A 24,279-nucleotide genomic window follows, 5' to 3' on the forward strand; every position below is an offset into this window, starting at 1 on the left:
GATTAATTATTTTTTTAAGTGTTTTCCATATTGTAATAATATTATTCTCGATCGAAAAGACTTCTATCCAATCACAAATTTTCAGACACATTTATAATCACTAGTACAATTGCCTGCTGGTGTTCACTGGGTACCAAGTGACTATGAAATTTCGGAAAGGAAATTTTCACAATTTTCTGTGATTGATTCGAACCATCAACGGCAACCTCACACCGAGTGCCTAACCATGGAGCCACAGACAGAGGCTTTTCTCTTCCTGAACGAGACCGTAGTAGCAGACAGTCTCTTAATTCAGAATCTAGCATAATATTGTCACAAGCACAATTCCGTAAAAAAAATCCTATTTCCATTGGGATTCGCAAAACAATTTTTTTTTTTTTTGAAAATCAATTTTTTCGATAAATATGTGATTTCATATCCAGACGCTTCCGATAACGTACAAACCAATCAGTGTGACTATTCTATTCAGAACTATTAAGAACTGCATGCTGATTCGTCGAGATGTAAGAAAAAAAACAAGGTAGTGTGGAACGTAGCATTATTGTTTGTGTTCTTGTTAACAAATTGTGCAGGTGCTGTGCTGTGTTGTTGTCTATAGCTGATAGCACAGAAAATAATAATAAAATAAAAATAAATTAATTTTCGTTTGTAACCATAAATGTCGTCTGCAATTATTTAATCAGTGAGCAGAAGAGAAATAAAAAAAAAAAAAACCATCGCAAGCATTATTATTTGTTTGTCGTTTGTTGGGACTTGTTTCATGAAAAGATTGTCCTCATGATGTGTTGTTCTACTTGTGTAACCCTGATAAACATTAACACGTCCTTGTTTACAACTACTACCTGGTGTTCGTAAATTTTGAATACCTTTATCAATTCGGATAAACAAATTTATGTAGGAATAAATAATTCGCATGATGTGCTTTCGAAAGGTGATTTTACTATGATGTGGCACAGACATTTAGGGTGTCATTAACTGAAGTGAGTATGTACAATATATTTTGATATAGTGTTATATGGATTGAAAGGTGTTTCCATGTTTGTTTATGTGTAGTCTCCAATTGAGAATGATATTTAGCCCAATCGTGCTAAAACTATATTAATAGATAGTTGAAGGAAATATAGTGAAATCTCTTTGAGACTGCCACCCCTGTTCCTAAAAAAACTGACCCTTTGGAGAAGTAAATTTTTGTTGAGAGAAATTTGTCCTATAAAGGCAACAGGCTATCTCTCCTATAGATGGGCCCTTCCCCACACCCCTGTCTCAAGGAACACTATATATATATATGGGTGCTCCAAAAATTCATTTTCGCCCAAGGCCCGAACTTAAAGAAATCAGGCCTTGTGTATGAAATATATACTGTGAATTATCGATGCTATCAATAATACTCTGTGGACCTGGCAAAAAATATTGTAGTGCAGAACTCGACAAATGAAAAAATATTCAGTTGCCAACCATATTTCTATTCAAGAAAAACGGTCTTAAATAACATCTTTTGACTTTCCTGGGACTGGATTAAGTCAGTCATGAGAAGGAGTTATGCAATGAATTCAGCATTTTTTTGTGCCATCCTTAGACTCACTAATCACATATGGAATATTTTAGATACCAAAATATTGATTTTCTAGACACCATGGTGACGTGGTCATGTCCACCATCGTCAAAGGTGTATATGTGTTTATATATATACACACATAGTATAGGCCTATGTATATATATATAAATTAACTTCATTATTATCATCCCCCCCCCCCCTAGACCTTCAAGTCTATCTCCACCTATGGACCTAGTGGCTTGGATTTTTCAAGCCCTGTGGTAGAGGGTTTATCGTTATATTGAGAGGCAAAAGTTTAACATTAGAATTTAAGTATTTCCAAACAAGAGTCGAAAAAATACCGTTGTAGGAATTTCATTGTTATATCAGGTCCCCCAAAGCAGAATATGCCAAAATCTGCAACATACGTCACAGAACAATCAGTGCTGCTGCAGACAAGGAAGAAGAACCTTGGAAGAAGTTTAAGATAAAGTACAGGAAACACTATTATGGCAATTTTTACCACAGAAAATTTTCAGGCAGCCAAGGTCTTGTTGCATAAAAATGCAAAACATTCTGCTTTGAGGCATCGAGTGTCATTGTAGAGAGGTTTCAGTATATATGTAGTAGAGAGGAGACGTCCAGCCACCCTGTGTGCCTTTTAATGTTTTCATTATGCTTTGGTTCCCAGCCAGAGATTTACTTTCATTTCTTTAATAGACACCAAACATTAGGAAATAAGATTTGTAGTAGTCTACCAGTAAAGCCACTCTTATTCCAGTGTCACTACTACTAGTCTACATTTTTGCACATGGGCTCCTATGTAGTGTAGCTCAAGCCTCCCCCCCCCCCCCACCCATTTTGTCTTTTCTTTGTTGTCACAATGTAACCAAACATTTCTTTACATTTTGTCTATTATGAGATTGGTTATAACTTTTCAAATACAATTATAATTACTTTAGCAATTTATGTTTTCTCAATTTTGATTGTTAGTTATTTCCAGGAGAAAAAAGTCGGGACAAAGGTCCCATGATCAAGGGTGTGTGATCGACAATTTGCAGACCTTTGCTCCAGGGCTATGCCATGAAGCTGGGCTGGAAGAGATCTTGGCGACGGTATAAAGAACTGTTTACATGGGTTAAGTTGATAAGTGATTTAGTGCAGGGCTGGACAAATTCCAGGTACCAGGTTGCCTTGGTGACTAAACAATTGGTATTTGGTGCATAAAATTTTCTTTGTGTAGTTACTAAATTGCAGGCTGAGAGCAGTGCAAAATGTTTGGAATTTATAGCAGCATATCTGCCAACATGAAAGAGAGTCACTATGTAACGATTTTCAACTTCTGGCTGATGTGAAGATGAATTTAGGAAAGAGAAAATTCAAAATACCTTGTAGGGTATCAAACCCATATCTTCTCACTTGTTGGGGTGTTGGCAAGAAAATAGTTGCCTTTCTAGTCTAGTGGTCTGGGGCATTCACCCAGCAAGTGAATGGACGTGGATTCGATTCCGTCTTTGCATCAGCCAGCTGTTGAGAACATTCGTACAGGTGGTGAAGAGTGATGCCATCCTTGAAGAGTCACTACCCCCCAGAAAAAAGTCAAAAGAGCCATTACTTTAGACCTTTATCTTTGGATTAAAAAAAAATTGTGCAGAGATTTTTTTTTTTTGTGATTTGTCCAGCCCTGGTTTAGTGGTTAAGTAGATTAGTAGAATAGAGTCCTGTTTATTTATTATTTTTTTTTGATGGAGTTATGTTCTATGATCATGCATCAGTGGGCATGGCTTCATATTATCCAATGATCATTCATTACTTGATTATTTACATAGGGACAGATTTTAATGTAATGGAATGGATTTCAAATTTAATTAACTACTGTATCACTTAACCCTTGTAAACGGAACTCAAGTCTGGCAGTAGATTTAGCATTCATTCAGGCATTTGCTCTATTCTGATTTTCCTGGGTCTCTGAAACCCTCAATTGCAAAAATCTTGGTCTTTACTGAGCAAAAGTGCTCCATGAAATGTGTGGATAAATTTCTTTGAATTTTTTTGAAATTTTGTATATTTGATACATGATATTGTGTCCATGGTTTCACTGAGAACATGTTAGTATGACAAAAAAGATTAAAACTGAGCTGATGATTTTCATCAAATAACATGGACAGATGATGAAATTATCACATTGCATTAACTCAGGGCTTAGCAAATCAAGAAAAAATCTAACCGCCAACCACATATTTTAGGAGTCAAGCGTATGTTTCTTGTTTGAGTTAGTAATCATGCACAGAAAACTTTAGTTGCCAATACCAATTTTCTAGTTGCAGTAATGACCTGGCACGTCTTACACTAAATTTGCATGATGTGTTTGCATTCTTTTTCACCAACATTTTCATCTATTTGTTGGTAGAGAGGCTTTTGATATACAGTTTTAGTAGTTAAAGTTACAAGTATCTTGAATTCTTGAAACCAATAATCAAAATTACAAGCAAAATACTTTCAATAGAAATCCTGCAACATATACAACATCAAAATGAGGACGAATATTATCAGACACACAAAAGCTCAGCCATTTACTTATATAAGGTGAATCTGCCTGTGATAATCTGACAGTACTATATTTGCCTGCAAAACGAATTTTGTTTGGTATGTGACAGTGTACTGTCCCGCCACTGTGGTGGTCGAGTGGTCATAGTGACGAACTCGCATCGCAGGGACCCGGGTTCAAGCCCCACCGTTGCCACAGTGGTGGTCGGCTGAAGTTGGTTTTCTGTGGTTCCGAACTTTGAAGCGCAAATGTGAGCCAATCTCCTCGTTAAAAAGTCTAGTCACAGAGAGCAACAGGCCAACAAACAGTTCAAATATTCAGTCACTACACATCACTCACTTCACTTCTGAGATATACATGGCAGCACTGAAAAATCATACACAACACTAGATGTACACTCAGACTGTTAGGTACACACACTTACAATTCCGGCACAACTCACTGGGTAGTAAATTGCCTATGGCGATAGACCTGAGTTGTGCTAGATTTGAAAAAAGAAAAAAGTGTACTGTCCCTTGCCAATTCATTTTTATTTATTGTGATGGAACCTCCCTAGACCCTTCAACAAAAACACATAAAATTATTTAATTTTATAGTGGTGGGCAGAATTTTTTTTTTAACACCCCCTCTAAAATCCTAGTTACCACCATTCTTCAAGATACAAGTTTTTCATCATATAAGTAACATTTAGAAGCAAATTAAACTCATAATGAATCTTGTTTTCATTGAAGTATTATTTACATGCATAAAGAGAAAAATAATGCTCTTGATTAAATGTGTTATCCATATCACATAGCATTTATGAGATGTCAATGTCATGGGAGTTTTTGTATTTTCCTTGTGAATTTTTTTAGAAAATTCATATTTTATATCTGCATTTGTTGTCTTTCCACAGGTTTTCTAGGCTTAAAAATCTGTGTTGTATTGAATGAGTCTTTGTCATGGAGAAAATAAATCGACAAGCATGTGCTCCAAAGTCCAGAAACCATTTGAGTGTTCAGAGCAGTCAGTTGAGTAGCACCAACCAAAATAGTGCAGAACAGAAATATATAAGTGAGTATTTGTTTTTTTAAAAGTTGTTCCATATATGTTCAGTTAATAACATATAACTATAGTTGGTTTGATAATTTTCATTGCTATGTATAACTGAGTGTTTTCATGCTGTTGTTCCAATTTTTGTTGAGTATGCAGCAGTTAATTAAACACCGTGTATATAGTAGGCTGTACCATTACTGTAATCCATCAAAATCTTATTTATTTTACTATTACTTTTTTTCTATAAAAATAAATGGTTATCCCAGTTTAGAAGCATATTGGCTAGGGGTGGGGGGAAACCAGGAATCAGAATTTTACAAAATTATAGGACTACCAATTCTTCAAAAGTATGACATGTTTCAGGAGTTTGGACTGATTGGTTATAATAAAATGCACTGCAAAGACAAACTTCTCATGGGTCATTCCAATGAAATTAGACGAGAAATTTAAAAAAAGTTATCAAAAAGTCAGCTAAAAAATTCAAAAAAATTCTTAGGGACATTTCTTTGTCTGCTAATGTGAAATATAGCCAGCAATAAAATTTGTTAAGAAGTAGGCAAATTCAACAAGGCATTTTACCTGTTTCAGCACTTAATTTCATATTTATGCTTCACAATCGTAACATTTTCCATTGATTAAACTTTTAACAAAATGGTACTTGTTGAAATGTGTGTGTACTTGCTGTGAACCTACATGAAGTTTGTTTCTGTATAATGCTTGTTATGTGTAGTGTGCTGCCATCAACTTTTCTAACTATGGGTGAAGTGTAATGATTGAATAATTGCATCATTGTGGGATTATCGCTTACCGTGGGGAGACTTTTTAACTGGGCAATTGGCTCGCATTCACTTCTCAAAGTTTGGAACAGTAGCAGCTACTGTATTATGATGACACTATTTCTCAAACTTTTTATATCTATTGTTCCTTTGCCCTAATGACTTGCGGTGCCCTCAAACAAAGCCATTTGTTTGTACAGTCAGACCTCGGCAGAGATGCCATTGACGCGTTATAACGTGTCAAATACTCGGGGCGCGTTCTTTTCTAGTGCTAAGAAGAAAAAAGTAGAGAGAAAAACCTCCCCAACTTTTTTTTCTTTATACCGTGCATCATGAGTACGCAACCTTGAAAAACTGGTTTTACTACTTTGTACACTACTGTATACACGTGGGTTGTTGAAGAATAAGATGAGGGATATCTCTGGTTGCTTCCGTGAATGAGAGGTCGTGTACAGAAGTTTCAAATTTCGGATTTTATTACCCTGCAGATTTTCTCCCTTCTGGTTATATACGGGAAATTACGATACTTTCGTGGCTATCAGCCGGCATTCAAAGACCGCGTTTATACGGCGTAAATTTGTCTTGTTCCCACAATATTGCGAATGCGCACACATTTTTTTTAAAATCGTAAAGGATTGGAACGGCCGTTCGAATTGTAAAATATTTCCGATATCGTGGAAAAAAACCGAATCTGTAAAAACTTGACCTTGAATATCTACAGTTTTGTCATCGAGCTGCTATGCTGTAGTCACCGTTTTGCATCGCGAAAATTACAGGTGTGTACTCGGAATCTGCTTTTGGAGGGGCACAAGAATCTTAATTCTTCACAGAAAGTCTGGGTATATATATATATATAACTAACACTTGAAAATAATTTTAAATGAACACATAGTATAAAAGAAATTATTTTATTCCAATATTTTAATTCTCTACAGAAATATTTTTAATTTTTGATCTCCAGGGGAGGGGGAAAGGAAGAGGCCCCTTATAACCTCTCCCAAATTTTGCTTTTGGTGAAAATCCGTGTTTGGAACTTGCGATTGCGCAATGGTAATCAACTAAAAATGTGATTTTCTGAAGAATTCAAATTTTGAGTTGGCTATTCCTTTGAAAAAAAAGTTCTGGTTGTCACGGCGATCACACAGACCTACAACACAAATATGCATACATTGAACTTCAAATGCACGCGTTACCAGTTTGGAGAACAGATGCAGGGCCACAACTGAGAGGGGCAGGCGGGCCTAGTGTCCTGGGCTAGAGAGAGCCACCAAATTCACCCTTTATTACGGCTTCTTCTACATTACATGGGTGTGCCAAAATGTGTACTTGCCCCGTTTGAGGAAGTATCTAGTCGCGGTGCTAGATAAATGGCACCACCTACAGAACACAGAACATGCCAAATGCTGGGCACACACACACAAGCACACTGTTAAGTTTCTCCAACACAAATCTGACATAGCTCCCATATTCAGGTGTTAAAATATGTGGCAGTCAAATGGTGACAGATTGATCAGAATGGTGGATCATCAGGGAAGGAAAATAAAATCATTTTACCAGGAAAACCAAAGGGTGAATAGGGAATGTGAAGATAAGTGTCTGAGAGAGGAGAGAGAATCTGATTTGCTTTAAATTTGATCAGAAGATATTGAACGTTATAAATAAGAAAACACTTTAAACAGGAAATTTCAATGAGAATTACTTATTGCTAGGACCATGAAAATAAGTTGTACTAAGTGGAAAAACATTCTAAATGGGAGAAACATTATTAGCGGGATCAGCTTTATAATTGTTTTAGATTTATTACATGTGCGGAATTCCATACGTTAAATTCTCAGTGCTAATGAGCTTCTTTGCAAGTTTTTCGATACCTTCTTCTCTTACCCAGAACATGACCCACCGCTCAGTCTCAACGAAGAAATATAAGCAGGTGATCAAAGAACTGGGGCATGCTGGAAGAAAATTCAGAGATACCAGTGAATTATGAAAGGGGGGGGGGCATAATTTTTTTGAAGATAAATTTTTTTTGAGAGGGAGCCACTTTTTCACTCAAAAAGGACCCAAATTTTTTAAATAACCTGGGTCCCGGGACCCAGGTAAATTAGAGTCCAGTGGCATCTCTGCCTCGGTATAATGTCACCCTTGTGCGGATTGAATAAAAATGACTTTGTAATTAGGATGATTTAATCAGAAAGACCAATTTATTAATTATGATTACAGAGACCCCCTTTGAAACTGTCATTATTGTGAGGTCTGACTGTATATCATTGAATGATCAACTTTAATTACTTGTTTTTTTTTTGTAGCGAAAAAGATCAAAAGCCTGTAATTGCACATAAGCAGCAGCATTAGGTTGAGGGTAGGGTTTTTGACGTCAGAAACCAGTTTTGACGTGACAAGCATCAAAAACTGGTTTAAACTGTCGAAAACCTATAGAGGAGCACTAAAGCACCATAATTTCTCTGCTATAATCAGTGGCTTTATGTGATTCTAAGTTTTTTTTTAAGGCAGGGGTTTCCCAACCTATGGCCTGTGAGCTCATACGCTACTCAGAACAGATATTAATTCTGCCCTACAAGCAATATCAAACAAACGTAAAATATTTGTTTATTTAAATGCTGTTTGGTATAGGTTTCACGTAACTTTAGCTGCCAAATAGCTTTGCTAATGTTTTGACTCAAAATTATAAATTTATGTTGTTATGAGCATCACAGTGATTCTCTGACTCATGTCCTGTTGACTTACATTGCCTCTTATTTAAATTGTCTCGTCCTAAAAAGGATTTTTTTTCTCAATTAGACACATTTTGTGGTTTTTCACATCATTTTCTTGAAGAGAAATGTTTCTGAGAGAGAGTCACATAAAAAAAAGACAGGAATGAATATTGAAAATAGGAAAATTTATTTTCCTTTCTCTTTAGAGAAAAGGGGGATTACTGTTGGGAAAAAGTTTACCTTATGTCTTTTTTTCAATGCAACCCAGGAAGTCTGAAAGGTTGAACAGCTCAATTGTGTGTGTGTGTGTGTGTGGGGTCTCAAATGTGATGTTCTATTAATGTGGTTATAACATGATCATTGCTGCTTGAATGGAAAGTTTAAGATTGTAACTCAGAAGATGCTTGTTTGGCATGTTGAAATTATTTCCATTCTTAAATTGATATATTTTCTCCATTTCAGCTAGTGCCGTTGTGTCTTCATCAGCAGCAGCAAATACTGATCTTGCAAGTTTATTTGAGTGTCCAGTTTGTTTTGATTATGTTCTTCCTCCAATTCTTCAATGTCAAAATGGACACCTGGTGTGCTCTACGTGTAGGCAAAAGCTGTCATGTTGCCCAACATGCAGAGGTCCTATTGGTAAGCAATTTTTCTCACAACTTTTGATTATTTAAATTAAGAAACTTATTCACTTTATACTATCAAACTGCAAAAAAAAAAAAAGAATTAAAGAATATTTTTGAGATTGAATTTCGAATATCTCACTCAATCTTGAGATATTTCTGCTACAACTCTATGATTGGGCATTACAGTGCTATCATGGTAATAAAATTTTATCTCCAAAATACATCTTGAAATCGTGACACCATAATGTACTGTAGCTCACTATGGAGTTATCTCATAATTTTTTTTCCCAACTTTTTCTATATTGGGAAACACGTAGGCATAATTCTTTAAAATTTTGTTTTGTCCTCATACTTCAATTTAGTAATTGCATGTGGCTTGAGTTTGCATGAGTTTTTTTGGGCTCCAATGCCAATTTTTCAGTCACCAAGGTGACTTGGTGCCTGGGATTTATCAAGCTCTGTCACACATAAGTTTGAACTTTGACTCTTCTCATTGAATTTAATTATAGTGAAATAAGGAAAATGATGTAAAATTTACAGCTACTGTTCTGTTTAGCAATTTTTTAAATAAACAAATGCCATAAAAAAGACAGTAATTCAATTAATAAATTAGACTTTTAATTTTTTATTCTACTGTTGAAGTTAATATTTTATAAATTTATGATGAATCTATTAAATATTTTTCGAAAATTGCAGGTAATATCAGAAACTTAGCTATGGAGAAGGTAGCCAGTACTGTTAGCTTTCCATGCAAATACTCGTCTTCAGGTTGCAAGTCAACGTTGCTGCATACAGATAAAAATGATCACGAAGAAACTTGTGAATACAGGTGAAAATTTTCCCAAAATTAAAATAGAACATGTACAGTTTTTTGAGTAAGTGAATAAATTTTATTTTATTCTTAAAAAACTGAGAGAATCTTAGCAATCTCTTCTTAATGAGAAATTCTATTGAATTAGTAAAAACAAATTGGGCTCTGCAGCCCAGGTTGATAAGATTATAGCCTTATATAGTACTACATGGTATCTACCATCACGGAAAAGTCACGGAATGAGAAAAAGGTCACAGAAGTCGCGGAAAGTCATAAAACTTTGGGCGGAGGTCACAGATTTTTTACATCTTGAGGTTTTTTCTGAATCGTAATTTTTCCGGGGCATTCAGATTTTTTTTTTTTGTTCTTTCTTCGTTTCTTTTCTCCAGCCTTTTTTTTTTTTGCTGGGGGCGAGGATAGGTAAACAAAAACAAGAAAAGCATTATCTGTCAATGTGTATATTGAGTGGGATGATTATTTAGCTGGATGATCAAAAGAACAAATTTTTCTTTGCTTGTTTGTTGGGACCTTTCAACATATGCAAAATTCTCCTGAAACAATGGACTAAAGACCTTGGGAACAATATTGGTTTCCATATGAGAAAGGACATGACCCCCACATCGTGCAGCAAGGCCTCTAGGCTGTGTTTTTGAATATGGTTGATAACCTTCAAGCTTGATTTTTGGCAACTCTGCAAATCCAGAATTTTCACAATTTGGGGGTGAATATATAGCAGGAAAAAACAATGATGGTAATTGTCCCAGGCCTCAAGGCTATAGGCTACCACAAGGCTACCTTGTGGAACCATGAGAAAGGACACCAATTTTTTTTAGACGAATTCTAATTTTCAGCCCCCTCAATGTTTTCTTCATGTCACTGCCTCTGCTGGGAGTCAATTGAAAATGTCCATTTAAATAATGTAAACTTCTGTGGAAAGACATGCAGTGACATGTTTTCCTCTTCTACGGCTCAAAGAAAACCGATCTGAAAAATTCGGATTATTTAGTCTACTGCAGTGGTTCCTCAAATTTTTCGAGCCTGCGGCCTGGTTTCATTAATTTTGGTGAGTTGAAGGCCCTGCCAAACACGCAACTGATGGAAAATGAAATGGCTAATCATTCGTAGTCTGGTATGAATGATATGTATGAAACAATTATGAGAGGGGGCTAAGGTCCCCTCATAAAATTTATTGGGGGGATGTGCTCAAATGACCCTGGCTCCCAGGTTCCAGCGCTTATGACTTCCAGTAATCTGGCATATTCTGGTCTGATATGTAGGCCTACTGGATTAGTGAGAGTCTACTGCAATGCTATATATTACATACAGCAGCAGTTTTTGACCTTCTTGACTTGCAGAGCCCTTTTTAGCGTATAATTTCTATGACAGAGGCCCACAGGCCTCTTTTACTTATTTATTTACCAATTTTGCTGATTTGTTTTATTTTCCTTAGTGGTCGCAGAGCCCTGGTTGAAAACCGCTGATGTACAGTATTTGCCACTCATTACACTCATTGGTTATAAGAATCAACTGCTTATAAAAATCAAACTGGGCAGACAAAACACGATTCTTAGAAGTGGTGGCTACTGTACATAATTATTTTATTTTGATGATTGATGAGTGAAAGATTAAAAACAAAAAAGCAAATATTAAAAATGGAAGTATAGGAACAATGCAGAGGTTTGTTAAAGAGGAATCTCCATCATTTTTCTAAGGGCAAAACGTTTCTGATGATGCTAAGCCAAAATGGCACAATATATGGCTGTTTCCCCCTTTGGAGAAGACCTCTGCATTATTCCTGTATTTAAATTTTTAATGTTAGTTTTTAGTTTTTAATCTTTCACTTATTGCTTCAAAGCAGACTGCCAAAAACTGTGACATACATCACAGAACAGTGCTATTGCAGAACAATCCCAAAAATAATTTTAATAGAAAACACTACTATGCAAATTTTTATTGCAGAACATTTCGAATCAGCTGAGAGCTTGTTGCAGAACAATGTAAAATATTCTGCTTTTATGGGCTTGTTATATCTTTTATGTTACTTGTCTGTTACAGCCATAGGCACTATACTTTGACTTTCAGAATTTATTTTAATCATTTTTTTCATTAATGTTTCGCTTGCTGGTCTTTGACCATACACTTTACATTTCTATCATTTTATTATATATATACATATTGATAGATGAAAATTGATAAAGTTTTATCAAAATAAAATCTTTACAGACCATATCTCTGCCCATGCCCTGGAGCAGCTTGTAAATGGCAAGGATCGTTAGAGCAAGTTATGCCTCATCTGATGCTTTCCCATAAGTCTATAACTACTTTGCAAGGTGAGTGTCAGAGAGAGAGGTAAAATTATATAATACAATTGCTACTTGATTTCACAAATCGATACATTTTTATGAACTAGTCTTCTGGTCCCAAATAATATAATATTTCTTTGAATGTCTTTCCCTATTAATAAAACTTTGATTTGCCAGAAAATTTTTCATTCGAGTTCATAGAAATGAGCATCGCCTGCACATTTGGAAATGGGAAATTATGGCTGTGTTTTTATTTAGGGCTAGGTAAAATCTTATAAATTATGAAATTTGATGTTTCATATTGGTACGAAACTTCAAAACTAAAAGTTCTGAAACTGGAAAGCATTTCTCACATTCTGATGTTTTATTTTGAATCAAGTCAGTAGAAGGTTTTTTCAAGACCCTGTTCAAAGCAGGGGTGGCCAACCTTTTCCCAGGCCATGCCCCAATTAATATTATTTTCAATGCACATGCCACTCTACATATTTTAACATGCAGAATATATGTTCCATTTTTACGAGTCATGGCCATTCTTTACGTTTCTGCAAAATATTACTCACTGTCCTCTTATTTTTGTAAAAATGTTCAGTTTTTCACTCTTTTGAGTCATAAATTTGATTATCGCAATGCAGATTGTGTGTGTTTACATATACCGGTAGAAGATCATTTTACTTACACCAAGTTGCACATATGCACCACAACCTGAGGACTCGGGTGTTTGCCCCCCCCCCCCCCCAAGTAAACTTTAAAGTGGTCTTATACCTCCCTTCCCTCCCAAAAAACACTAATGGATATACAATGCAATTGTATTACGAAATGCATGTCTCCCATGTGAACGATCCTGAATCTCGTAAACATGGAACATCCAGCAACTATGACCAAAGCTGACAAAATGAACAGCGATGCATTGAATAGAGTCATAACATAGTTATTTTAAGAGTGCCTACCATACTATATACTGGGTGATAACTATCAACCACCCAATAATTACACGTTATTCCTTGTGAAAAACTAATACGGAAAAGTGTTTTTAATTTTTTGATTTGACCCACAATTAATGAGTTACAGCGCTTTAAAATTGATGGTGTCACTTCAAAATCCTGCCAAATTCATAAATTATACACCAAATGTATAACTTGCCGTTTTTGGAAATGCTAAAAATATATTAACCCCCACACAAGAATCCAGAAAACGAAAGAAATATAAAAAGTTTTTTCCCCAACACTTTTCAGGGAAGGGAAAAAACTTTTTTTACAAGTCAATCAGAATATGTTCTTTGCATCTCACAATGCCAGTTTTACAGAGTATCAGCGTTATCCATTTTGTTTTTTTCTCCAAAAAATATGGAGTCTATTTTATTGTTATTATTTTGTGTGTGTGTGTGGGGTTACAATTTATAATTTGATGGCATTCAGCATACAGGAATATTTTATGTTGAACTACCCTTAAACATTTTTCAGAGGGATGAAGTTATTCTTCAAAATTATTTTTTTGAATAATTAAATTGCTTTAATAACTACCATACAACTAAATGTTTGTGAGGAGGTCAAAATAGACATTTTAGGCCAGAAAAAAAAAACATTTTCATGTTTGCAAAAGAAATTTTAATGGTTTTAGGGTATGTTTGGACTGCTGATTTCAAAATTGGTGTGGGTTTTGTGGAATCGGTACTAGTTTTTGTGATAATGCATAATGTCAATATTCCAACATAGTCTGCAGCCACTAATTTTTGCGTGGAAATGTTCTTTCAACTCTTTATTTACTTTCCTATTTTATTCAACACATCATTACCAGACATCAGTGATGATCTTTTTGTATTGATGTTAAGTTTATGAATGATTTACATTTTGCAGTTTCAATGTGATTTGTATGCTGGTTGTGGCATGAGCGGATCCAGAACTTGTTGTTGAGAGGGGTGATTTTACAAAATAATAATAATAAATAAATAAAATGCTTTGCACCAGTGATTCCCAATGTGTGTGTTAACGCCCCCTTGGGGGTGAGGGAAAGTTCCAGGTGGGGCGGTAGAAGCTACGGGTATAACTTAGGATCCTATGGGTTAGATTGCGTTGGGGGTGATAGGAGAAAAAAATTTCTGAAGAAGGGGGTGATGGGAGAAAAAAATTTCTGAAGAAGGGGGTGATGGGAGAAAAAAATTTCTGAAGAAGGTGGTGATGGGAGAAAAAAATTTCTGAAGAAGGGGGTGATGGGAGAAAAAAATTTCTGAAGAAGGGGGTGATGGGAGAAAAAGGTTTGGAAACTACGCTTTACACACTGTGAATAGGGTCACAATGCATCCTCTAGTTTGTCCCGTATTCTCGGGAATGATAATGAAAAAATCTCCCAATTTTTTCTGTCCTGAATGTTTTGAAAAAATGTTCTGGTTTTTCCTATTTTTTGGTCCGTTTTCTTGAATGTGTTATTTAATCGAAAACCTTTATAGAGGTAATTTTCAATGGATTGATTGAATGCAATACTATCATATGAAAGTTCCAAATATTTCATAAATTATCGCGTTTTGCTTGGGGGGGGGGGTGATCGGTGTGCTCACCCTCCCATAGATCCACACCTGGCTTATGGTATTACTGTTGAAATTCAACTTGAAATTCGCTGTTTTATTTCCCAAAAACTAGAGCCGATCTGATAAAACCGATGTCAGATTCAGAATCAGTGCCCCAAAAGCACCCTAAAATCAGTGAAAGTTTTTTTTACAATAAAATCAATATTGAGTAGTGTAATCACAGTAGAAAAAAATCTGAAACCAAAAATTATTTTGAATAGGTCTGTTTATAACATAATAAGTTTGATTAAATGCTTCCGATTGAATCATTATTATTTTGCTGTTTTCACTAGTCACACATTCTTCAAACTATAATTTTTACATCCTTCATTGAAGCCTTTTACGTGTAATAGTTTTGTTGAAAGTTCAAAAAACATTGCTGTTTTATTGATCGACATTTAATCTGATTAAAACGACAACGTAAAATACAGATCGTGCAGTAAACTCGTACGCACTCTATGCACCTTCCCTCGAAAAATTTGACTCTTGAAATTGAAGGTAAACATATTGTCACATTTTGGCAAAAAAGTGTTGATTTGGCTAAAAAAAAAATTCAAACGGATCCCATTTGGCTAACACTTTATAAATCTGGTGATAAATTTGCCAACATGGGGGACCAAGTTAATACCTAAGTTATACATAATAACAAGGATATAATATTGCACTACATGAAGAAGAAAAAAATGCCAATTATAAGGAAGAAGGCTGATTGAATATTTTAGTTGATTTTCAAGAAGTGACAACCTGCTGTTGGCGGAGAAATGTACTTTTGCTCGACGTTTGGCACGTAACTGATGGTTAGAAAAATGACACATCACCATATTCAAAAACCTTATAACCCACTTAATATTCGTCCGATCCAAAAATGGAAAGCACTTTTCTGTATTAGTTTTGTTCTTTCATCAGATTAGTTGTTGTTCAGTTTTTCACAAAAAATCATGTATGTAATTATTGAGTGGTCAATAGTTAGCACCCTGTATGTATATATAGATTTGGCAGCCTACAAAATCATTCATAAGAAAAGGATTGTTTAAATGTTGGAGAGAACTTCTTTGATTGAAAAATGAAATAGAATTTCTAATGATTTTTGAAAAGCATTCACGTACCACGGGTTGGCCACTCTTGCTTTGAAGTAAACTTATGTAATTTAACACTGTTCTCTCCTGTTTTTTTATACATTGTAATTGCTTTTTGTACAAGTTGATCAAAATACATGAATTTAATTTACAATAAAATCTGAGTTGTTTTCATCATGTTGTCCAGTATCATGATTTTTGTAGACAATTTTTTCATTTAATTTTGTACTTAAATTGCTTTTAAATGAACATGCTTCTGCAAATGACAAGGGAATTCATTTCATATTAAGTTATATCATTACAGAAATTTTATAGTTCTTTTGTTTATTTTAAAATTAGGTGAAGATATTGTATTCTTAGCCACAGATATTAATCTGCCAGGAGCAGTTGACTGGGTTATGATGCAATCATGCTTTGGTCATCATTTCATGTTGGTTTTGGAAAAGCAAGAGAAAGTTGATGGTGGTCAGCAATTTTTTGCCATTGTACAACTTATAGGCTCAAGAAAGCAAGCAGAAAATTTCATATACAGGCAAGTGATTTTTAAATGCAAATTCAATTAATTTCCCTGTGATGCTGTTCCTATAATTTTTTTGAATACTATTCATTTATTTTACTTTTGAAATATGATTGTCATCAACTGAGAATGGATAGCTTCTAGATTTCTAAAAATCATAGTAGAATTTATGATACACATGGTGAGCTATTTTGTGTATTCACAACCATGTAAATAAAAAAAATAAAAAACCATTATGATACAACTTGGGGGAAAAACCTAACTAATCAATACTAGTGACACCTAATCAAAGCACTGAATTGATGGTGTGTTGATAACTCATGATCCATCTTGTTCACTCCATGAAAAATCTTAAATCCTTCAATGATATACCCATTCATCAACACTTTTTCAGTGAAACACATTCACAAAACAGAGATACCGCTGTACTTTAATTTACCTGGGTCCGGATATCCAGGTTATTGGCAAAATCTGGATCCTTTCTGAGTAAAAGTGGGTCTCTTGAAAAAATTATTGTTCCCTCCTCCCTACTCGTTCATTGGTATCTTGTGAATCAAATAATTCATTTCTCAATCCAAAGGTTAATTGAATGAAAGGCTAATTTACCAGCTTATAACTAGGTTCTTTTGTTTTCATTGTATACCAGTAGAAAAAGCTTGCAAAAAACTCATTTAACACTGAAAATTTAACGTATGGAGCTTAACACCTGTAATAAATCTAAAACAAAAATAAGTTAGGCACACACATTTGTATATTTACTAATAAATTAATTTATAAATTATTTTCTGATTGATTTTCCATTTCAAAAACCTTAACACTTTCAATAATATCTTCTGATTAAATTTAAAGCAAATGATTCTGAGAGATGCCAACCTTCTGATTCCCTGTTCATATAAATCCCTGCGAATTGATTTCCTGGTGCAATGATTTTATTTTTCTTCCCTCATGGTTCAAAACACTGATTTACCATTATTTATAACTGCTACAATATTTCACATCTGAATATGTCACACCTGGGAGGTATGTCAGATTTGTATTGGTGAAACTCAACAGTGTGCTTGTGTGTCCAGCATTTGGCATGTATTGTGTTTGGTAGGTGGCGCTATCTACACTCCAAATAGCTAATGTCTAGATTTGAAATTCAGTGTACACACACATTTATGCTGTAAGTCAGTGTAAAAAAAACTGTTGCCACGATGATCCATCTCAAAGGGATAGCCAACTCAAAGTTGAAAAACTTTGGGAAAAACTTATTTAGCCGATTGACAGTGTGCAATCACGGGTTCCAAACCCGGATTTTCACCAAAGGCCAAATCTGAGGAGGGCATGGCGCCCGTTCTTTCCACCCAAGAAGCTTACAAATTGAAGCTATTTTTATAGAAAATTGAAATATTGAAGATATAAAACCTTATCTTCTATCTGTTAATTTAAAATTCTTTTTGAGTGATAGTGACCTAAAATTTCTGTGGAAGAAATCATGTGCTCCTCCATAGGCTGATTCTGTGCACACACCCATGATTTTTGTGATGCAAAACAGTGCAAATCAGCAAAATGTGTGAATCAAATTTTTGTGTCTTTTTCTAAAATTCTGGGTGTTTGATGAGCTATAGTGTGTGCCAGTGGCATCTTTGAAAAATCAAGTCTTTTTTATAGCTCTAGCCCTGTGTACTAACTACTAGCGCTTTTTCCTTCTGTTGGTATGACCCCCAAAATGATGTGGCATATTCGAGGCTACAATAAACAAAGCCTTGGAAAAGTGAAAGAATGACTTCAAGAGAGCCTGAAGAGGGACCTCTTTAAGTAAAAAACTTACGTTTTTAAACATCATTTAGCTTATTATCAGGGCTTGGCAGGAAAATATAGGTGCCAGAATTAACAAACTTTGAAAAAAAATATATAATAAAAATTGAAAGAGGGAAGAAAAAAAGGATTTGCTAATATTTGTTTTTAATCTATCTTTTGAGTATCAAAAATGAAAAAACATTGAAAATTCCAGAACATGAATGCTTGAGTCTGAAAGGGTTAAGGCAATGGTAAGTATCAAGGAGAGCAGACTCGCTCGCCATCTTTGAACAAAGAATAGAACAGCAAACCTGCCAACTCTCCCGATTTTTCAGCCTTCCTCCCGCTCTCAGGATTTGTTAAAATTTCTCCGGATTTTGGCAGAAAATTAGATTTCACGTTGTCGTGGCGTCAATAATTACCGTCGTCGTTAGGAAAAACAGCCGTAGTCATTTTCATCGAGCAGCCGTAAAAAAGTCTTAGTGACCGCATTTAAGCAACTGGCAAAGATGCGACTTTGTTTTCGTAGTATTTATCGGCAATCATTTATCAGGGGCATGACCTTCGTTGCCGAAATTCCTGTATAATCGTTATTGTATTCCATTAACAGCCGCGCGGTAAACACGTTTTTTTTGTCCGCAGCTTTGTAATTTTAATTTTTTAAATCGTTTCTTCCGATTAAACATCTTCAGAAAGAAAATATACTTTAAGGTATATGCAGCTAAATATAAAGCTTTTAAGAATTCATATACCCAAGATTATCAATCACTGATAGCATCCACGAAAGGAAACACATACTTTATGAACAGTATGTAGATGTGATTTCTCTATTCTGCATGGAAAGACTGGCATAGAATTATATTTTTCTCAGGGGCAATGCTGAACGTGCCTTGGGGGGGGGGGGGGAAGAATGTAACTTTTTCTTAATTTATTTAAAAAAAAAAAAAAAAGCGAAAAAAAATGTTATGAATTTTTTTTTTGATCGAGTCCCCCCCCCCCCCCCCGAATTCAACAGGTTTGCCATTCCAAGTGATGTTTTGGAAATCATTAAAAAAAAAACGGGTTAAAGACGTGCTATTGGCTATAGTGATAATACTGGTGCCACATTTTTTCTCAAACATGCCAGATGAGTCAGCTTGATAATTCAAGAAGCTGGGGGGCAGGGAGGGTTCTATTTCTGCATTAGTTTTTTTTTTCTATTATATTTTAATGGATTTGACTTCATTAGGTTTTCCGACCAACCATTGTAATTTTCTTACAAACTTTGTAAGTTCAAATTATATTGCAAAAACCATTCCTTTGTTGCTCAACAAAGGAATGGTTTTTGAACAGAATGTACAACACTATACATTTTGTACGTAATAAATTAATATTAAATAAATTGGTTTTTGATTTATTCATGTTTATTGTGTGTCAAAATGGCCTTGATTTCTTTAAAATTACAAATAATGATTTGGCTGAATAGCCAAATACTGAATATTCTTCTAATGTTTTGGCTGAATACCAAATATTTGGCAGCCGATTATCAATTTTCTTAAAATTCATTAACAATGACATACTGTATATTTAATATTACAGTGAAATAAAGATCATTATTCCTGGAATCGAGTTCTTATGGTTTCCCCCATGTATTTGTGATTTGGTCAGCTCATTTCTGTCTGATGCATGCAGATAAAAATGTTAAGCTCTTAGAATGTCCAGACTGTTCAGTTTCATGCTAAGAGTAATGCACAGAAAGAAGATATGCTCTGAAACCCTAGGGCTCCCCCCTTTTAAAATTCCTTTCCTATATTTTGGCTGAATCTTTCATTTTATATGAAATGGCTCAAAGAATTTCAGAAAAAGAAGTGTACATACATCTGTAAAGAAGATTTTGAGGTGGACATGAGTTAATTGGGCTCTAGTGTCAGTAATTCTGATGATGATTGGGGTGTGAAAACTCAGCTCATGACGTGGCTATTTTATGTTAGTAGTGCATACATTCATATCATCTAAAATTTTCGTTAGCTGAATCCGTATTCATTAACTGAGGCACGGAAAAATCATGACAAATCTTCATTAGACGAAAAATTTTTAAGCCGAAGTATCACTGCACTTACAGAATCAATTTTTTTTCAACATGTTACAATTTTACATCTAATTAAGAAAATGTAACCATTATTATTATCAATCTATTTACTCTCAAGTAATAAAGCATCATAAAATTTACGACCCATTTTCCTCTCTAGATGTTCTTTGCCTCATTCGACTCTTTCAATAGCTCGGTACATTTCTTATTTAGGTACATCCTTCAGTTGGTGAACTAGTGTAATTCATGCTCACTTCCACTTTATTGCAGTAGGATTCTATTTTCAGTTTCATCTTTTACTTATACTAGAAATTCACCCTAATATAACCTCTTTCACAGAAAGGGATAGCTATGCACCGCACAATAAAGTATAATCAGTAAGTTGTGTTAATTTATGCAAAAAATTCCAATTAATATAATTTTATAAAATTAGTATGTTGTGATTAGATTTACACAGATTCGGCGGAATACCTAAGCATTATTTGGCCAAACCGAATATTTGGCAGAAGGGCCGAATCATCGTCCCATCCCTAATCTTTACTAGGACCATCTAAGTTATGTACATGTATGTGTCCCTCAGGTCTTGAAAAAAGAATCTTGGAAACCATTAAAAATGAGATACACATATGTACCTCTGGAGCCAATAGGTTGAATTGGGTGTAGTTATTGGATTACATTGTCTTCACATGTATGTTTTTCATTCATGAAATTCACGTACATTTGAAATATGTTTTGCAGACTGGAGCTTAATGGCAACCGTCGTCGACTCACCTGGGAGGCCATGCCACGCAGCATCCACGAAGGTGTTCAACCAGCAATACTGAGTAGTGACTGCCTTGTCTTTGATACCAACATTGCCCAGCTGTTTGCAGACAATGGCAACTTGGGTATTAATGTTACCATTTCTCTGTGTTGACATCACAACGGTGCACCTCTTTTGTGATAGTAATGTTGCCGTCAGGTTTTGCAGCTACTCAGAAAAGAACAGTGTAGAAAGTTTTTCCTATAAACTACTCTGCTGGTGTGTTGTCTGAGCATAACCGGTGTTTTTTGACCTGAGAGAGAGAAAAAAACTGGAACAAATGGTTTTCCAAACAGCGAGAGCAATACCTTTTCATCAGGTCATTTCGAGTGATGAATAATTCAATTATTATTTTTAATGTTTTGTTTTTCAAAAGTGCATATTAAATATTTAATAGTATAATTTCACATAAATATTTAAGTTATAAAAGAGCTATATAATATAAAATTATATAGCTTGTGTATGTGCATAATATTTTTCATAAAACGTATCAGTTCAAACATATTTAGTTTCGAAATTTTTTTATTTTTTTTTTGTAAATGTTTTTTTCTTCTAATAAGAAAACCTCAGATATTGTAGACCATTTAATAGTAGTATATTTATAATTTAATTTATTTAAAGCTTCGTCTGAAGTAGCAGGAAAATACAGGTTTTGTTGTTTGGTTATTTGAGAAAGTGAGCTTGAGATAAATGAATGATAGAAGATCTACGCAAAAATAAATGATTTATTTCTAGTGGTTTATAATATTCTTTGTATAAGAATGATTTTTTTTTTTAAATTTGTTTTTTGAAATATTTATTTATACTTGCTAAGTAAAATTTACACCCATGATATTTAAATATTCCAAACAGTTCATGCAGCTCATGCTGAAAATGGTACCATACCATTCAAGTCATGCTAAATTCAATTCAGAATAGTTTGTGAATTTCTAAACGATAATGATAATATTTTTTTAAAAGTGTGTAATGTATTCGGGTGCATCAACTTTTTTCTCCTTTTGTTTTTTGTGTGAAAACTATGTATGTAGTACTGGAATTACATGCAGTTGAACTGTTCTTGTAATTATACAATATAATGTATATGATGAAACACAGAGTACTGGTTCCTTTAGTTTGTCTCATCTCAATTGTGTTTTATTTATTTTATTTTTTCTTCTGCTATTTTTCAGACAACATTTGAAATTCTCGAAAGGTTTTCAACCCTTGAATTCTACCATCCTATAGATGCATGTTCCAAACCTGTGATTTTTTGGGGTGTAACGGTAGCATCAGTGAGTTTTAAAAGTGAAATATCTTCCTATGGGGAAATCAGAAAGGGAATTCTTGTGGATTGGAAAAACATGTGACCTATATTCTTTTTGACAGCAATCATGTACAATTTAAATCTGATTTGATGAATCGGAAGAAACCAACTGTTTTATTTGTTAAAGCGAAGAAATTGTTAAATCACACACACGTTTTGTTGCAATTGAAATATTAAAATATACATATTCATATTGGTTCTAGTTTCCATTGGTAAATAGAATTAATTTGAAGGCCCTAAAAATTCATTAAAGGATGTACTTTCATTTGGGAATCCCCCCAACCCCGACCTTAAAAAAGCAGCTGCTTTTGTAATGTTTCGAACAAATAAGGAATGACATTTTTGTTTTTGAAAACATTCCATATATATGGATCTATTCAGCAGGTCATATTACTGTGCGTGTTATAAGGGAAGAAAAGCAGTGTTTCTGGGGTATATTGGCTATTTTGTTTGCTGAAATTGCAAGAGGACCAGGTTTCGATTCCCAGTGCAGACTACCAACTTCTCTTTCCATAGTTTTTGAGTTGAGGAAAAAATATCTCATATTTTCTTTAGGGAAACAAAGTTTTTTTTTTAATGCTTTCCCAGATGGCAGAAAAGGCTCCACTTTAACAAGTACCAGAATGTTCTATTTTTTTCGTCATTTTAAGTGCTTGTGTACGTTTTTGAAATATCTCCTTTTTCTCATTTTCAGGGTTCCAGAACTTTCACTTTTTCCTTTGAGGGGAAAAAAATTCTCTGTGAAAGATAAACCTATTTATATCTTTCCTGTTTTTACAAGTTAGGTTTCTTTCTCCACACACATATCTGTTTATAAGCTTTGATTAATTGTCATTTAAATTCATAGGAAACGAGCACAATTTTTTCTCCTATCAGGACAGATGTTATTCCCATTTGCTCCCTTATACAAGTATGAAAGAGACACTCTTGAAACTGCTCTATAAGAAGACCTCTACATCCTTCTTAAGGACACCTTTGTTTGCTTGGTAACAGCTAATGTCGTACTTTGGGTAAGGGTTATCCACAACTTTATCAAGGGCATCATGGGTCTCCAAGCAAAGTAATATTTCAGGAGTTGGGGAGAGGGGAGCTTGTACTTGGCTAGAAATACCAACCTACCAATTTATGTTTTTTTCAGTATCATAGTACCAGATCTCATTATCATGAAGTCCACCTATGCACCCACAGCTGTGTCCAGATGAGCCCATGTGTCATGAGGGTCCTGTTATTTTTGAAATTTTCCTCTTTTCATTCAGAAGTTCACAAAATGGATGAAAACACTCAATGCCTGTGGTTTCTAAATAAATAACATCAGTTAAAAAGCAGTCCTCCCGCAAAAAAAAGTATGAATGTACATTGGCAGCAGTTTTGTTTTGAAAACAATTGGTTCTTTTTGGTACAGTGGTGCCATCTGTTGTAAGCAATATTGCCAACAATGCGCTCTCATTTCTACGTTTCTTTATCTGGTAACCCTATACCAGCGGTACTCAACCTTTTTCACTCGCTGAGTCTTTACTGGTATATAACTTCTATGGCGGAGCCCCTCTGGCCCATTTTTTATTTGTTGATCAAAGTTATTGATTTATTTTTATTTAAAAATATTTAATTTCTTTTTCAAATTTGCTGGTATTTTTTACTATCCTTGAGCTGCCGTGGGGCTCCTGGGGATCGCACACAGAGTCCTTTGGAGCACCGGTTGAGAACCGCTGCCCTATACAAACTGGAAGCGCCACTGTTTTGGTTGAAAACAAATTGTTGGTATAGTAATGACATCTATTGTAGACATGTAAGTTATGGTGGATGCTTGCGCACGTGTCCTCATTTCCA

General features: G+C 34.7%; 1 protein-coding gene across 4 annotated transcripts; it reads left to right on the forward strand.

Annotated features, from left to right (window-relative positions):
• The first annotated feature begins 222 nt into the window (after positions 1 to 222).
• On the forward strand, positions 223 to 22,260 carry sina (E3 ubiquitin-protein ligase sina). Of its 4 annotated transcripts, none has more exons than XM_089243384.1 (8): positions 223 to 520; positions 2,528 to 2,649; positions 4,978 to 5,135; positions 9,067 to 9,243; positions 9,927 to 10,059; positions 12,265 to 12,371; positions 16,320 to 16,512; positions 21,086 to 22,260. In XM_089243384.1, exons 3-8 carry the CDS (start codon positions 5,024 to 5,026, stop codon positions 21,261 to 21,263), a joined length of 900 nt encoding a protein of 299 aa, XP_089099510.1. In that variant the 5' UTR covers positions 223 to 520; positions 2,528 to 2,649; positions 4,978 to 5,023; the 3' UTR covers positions 21,264 to 22,260. The 4 variants fall into 4 exon arrangements, with proteins under 4 accessions (XP_089099510.1, XP_089099509.1, XP_089099508.1 ...); XM_089243383.1 differs by lacking the exon at positions 223 to 520 and adding an exon at positions 548 to 980; XM_089243382.1 differs by lacking the exons at positions 223 to 520; positions 2,528 to 2,649 and adding an exon at positions 548 to 980.
• Positions 22,261 to 24,279: the final 2,019 nt, after the last annotated feature.

Source organism: Pholcus phalangioides, unplaced genomic scaffold (genome assembly GCF_987345545.1).
Source record: "Pholcus phalangioides strain wild (caught in Gottingen) unplaced genomic scaffold, Ppha-v1.0 ptg000015l_1, whole genome shotgun sequence".
Taxonomy (NCBI): domain Eukaryota; kingdom Metazoa; phylum Arthropoda; class Arachnida; order Araneae; family Pholcidae; genus Pholcus; species Pholcus phalangioides.

Excerpts from the sequence above, each read along its gene's own strand:
- sina (XM_089243384.1), top strand. The coding sequence starts at position 5,024 with ATGGAGAAAATAAATCGACAAGCATGTGCTCCAAAGTCCAGAAACCAT. Across the intron at positions 10,060-12,264 it reads GAAGAAACTTGTGAATACAG|ACCATATCTCTGCCCATGCC; the intron begins GTGAAAATTTTC and ends AAATCTTTACAG. Across the intron at positions 12,372-16,319 it reads GTCTATAACTACTTTGCAAG|GTGAAGATATTGTATTCTTA; the intron begins GTGAGTGTCAGA and ends TTTTAAAATTAG.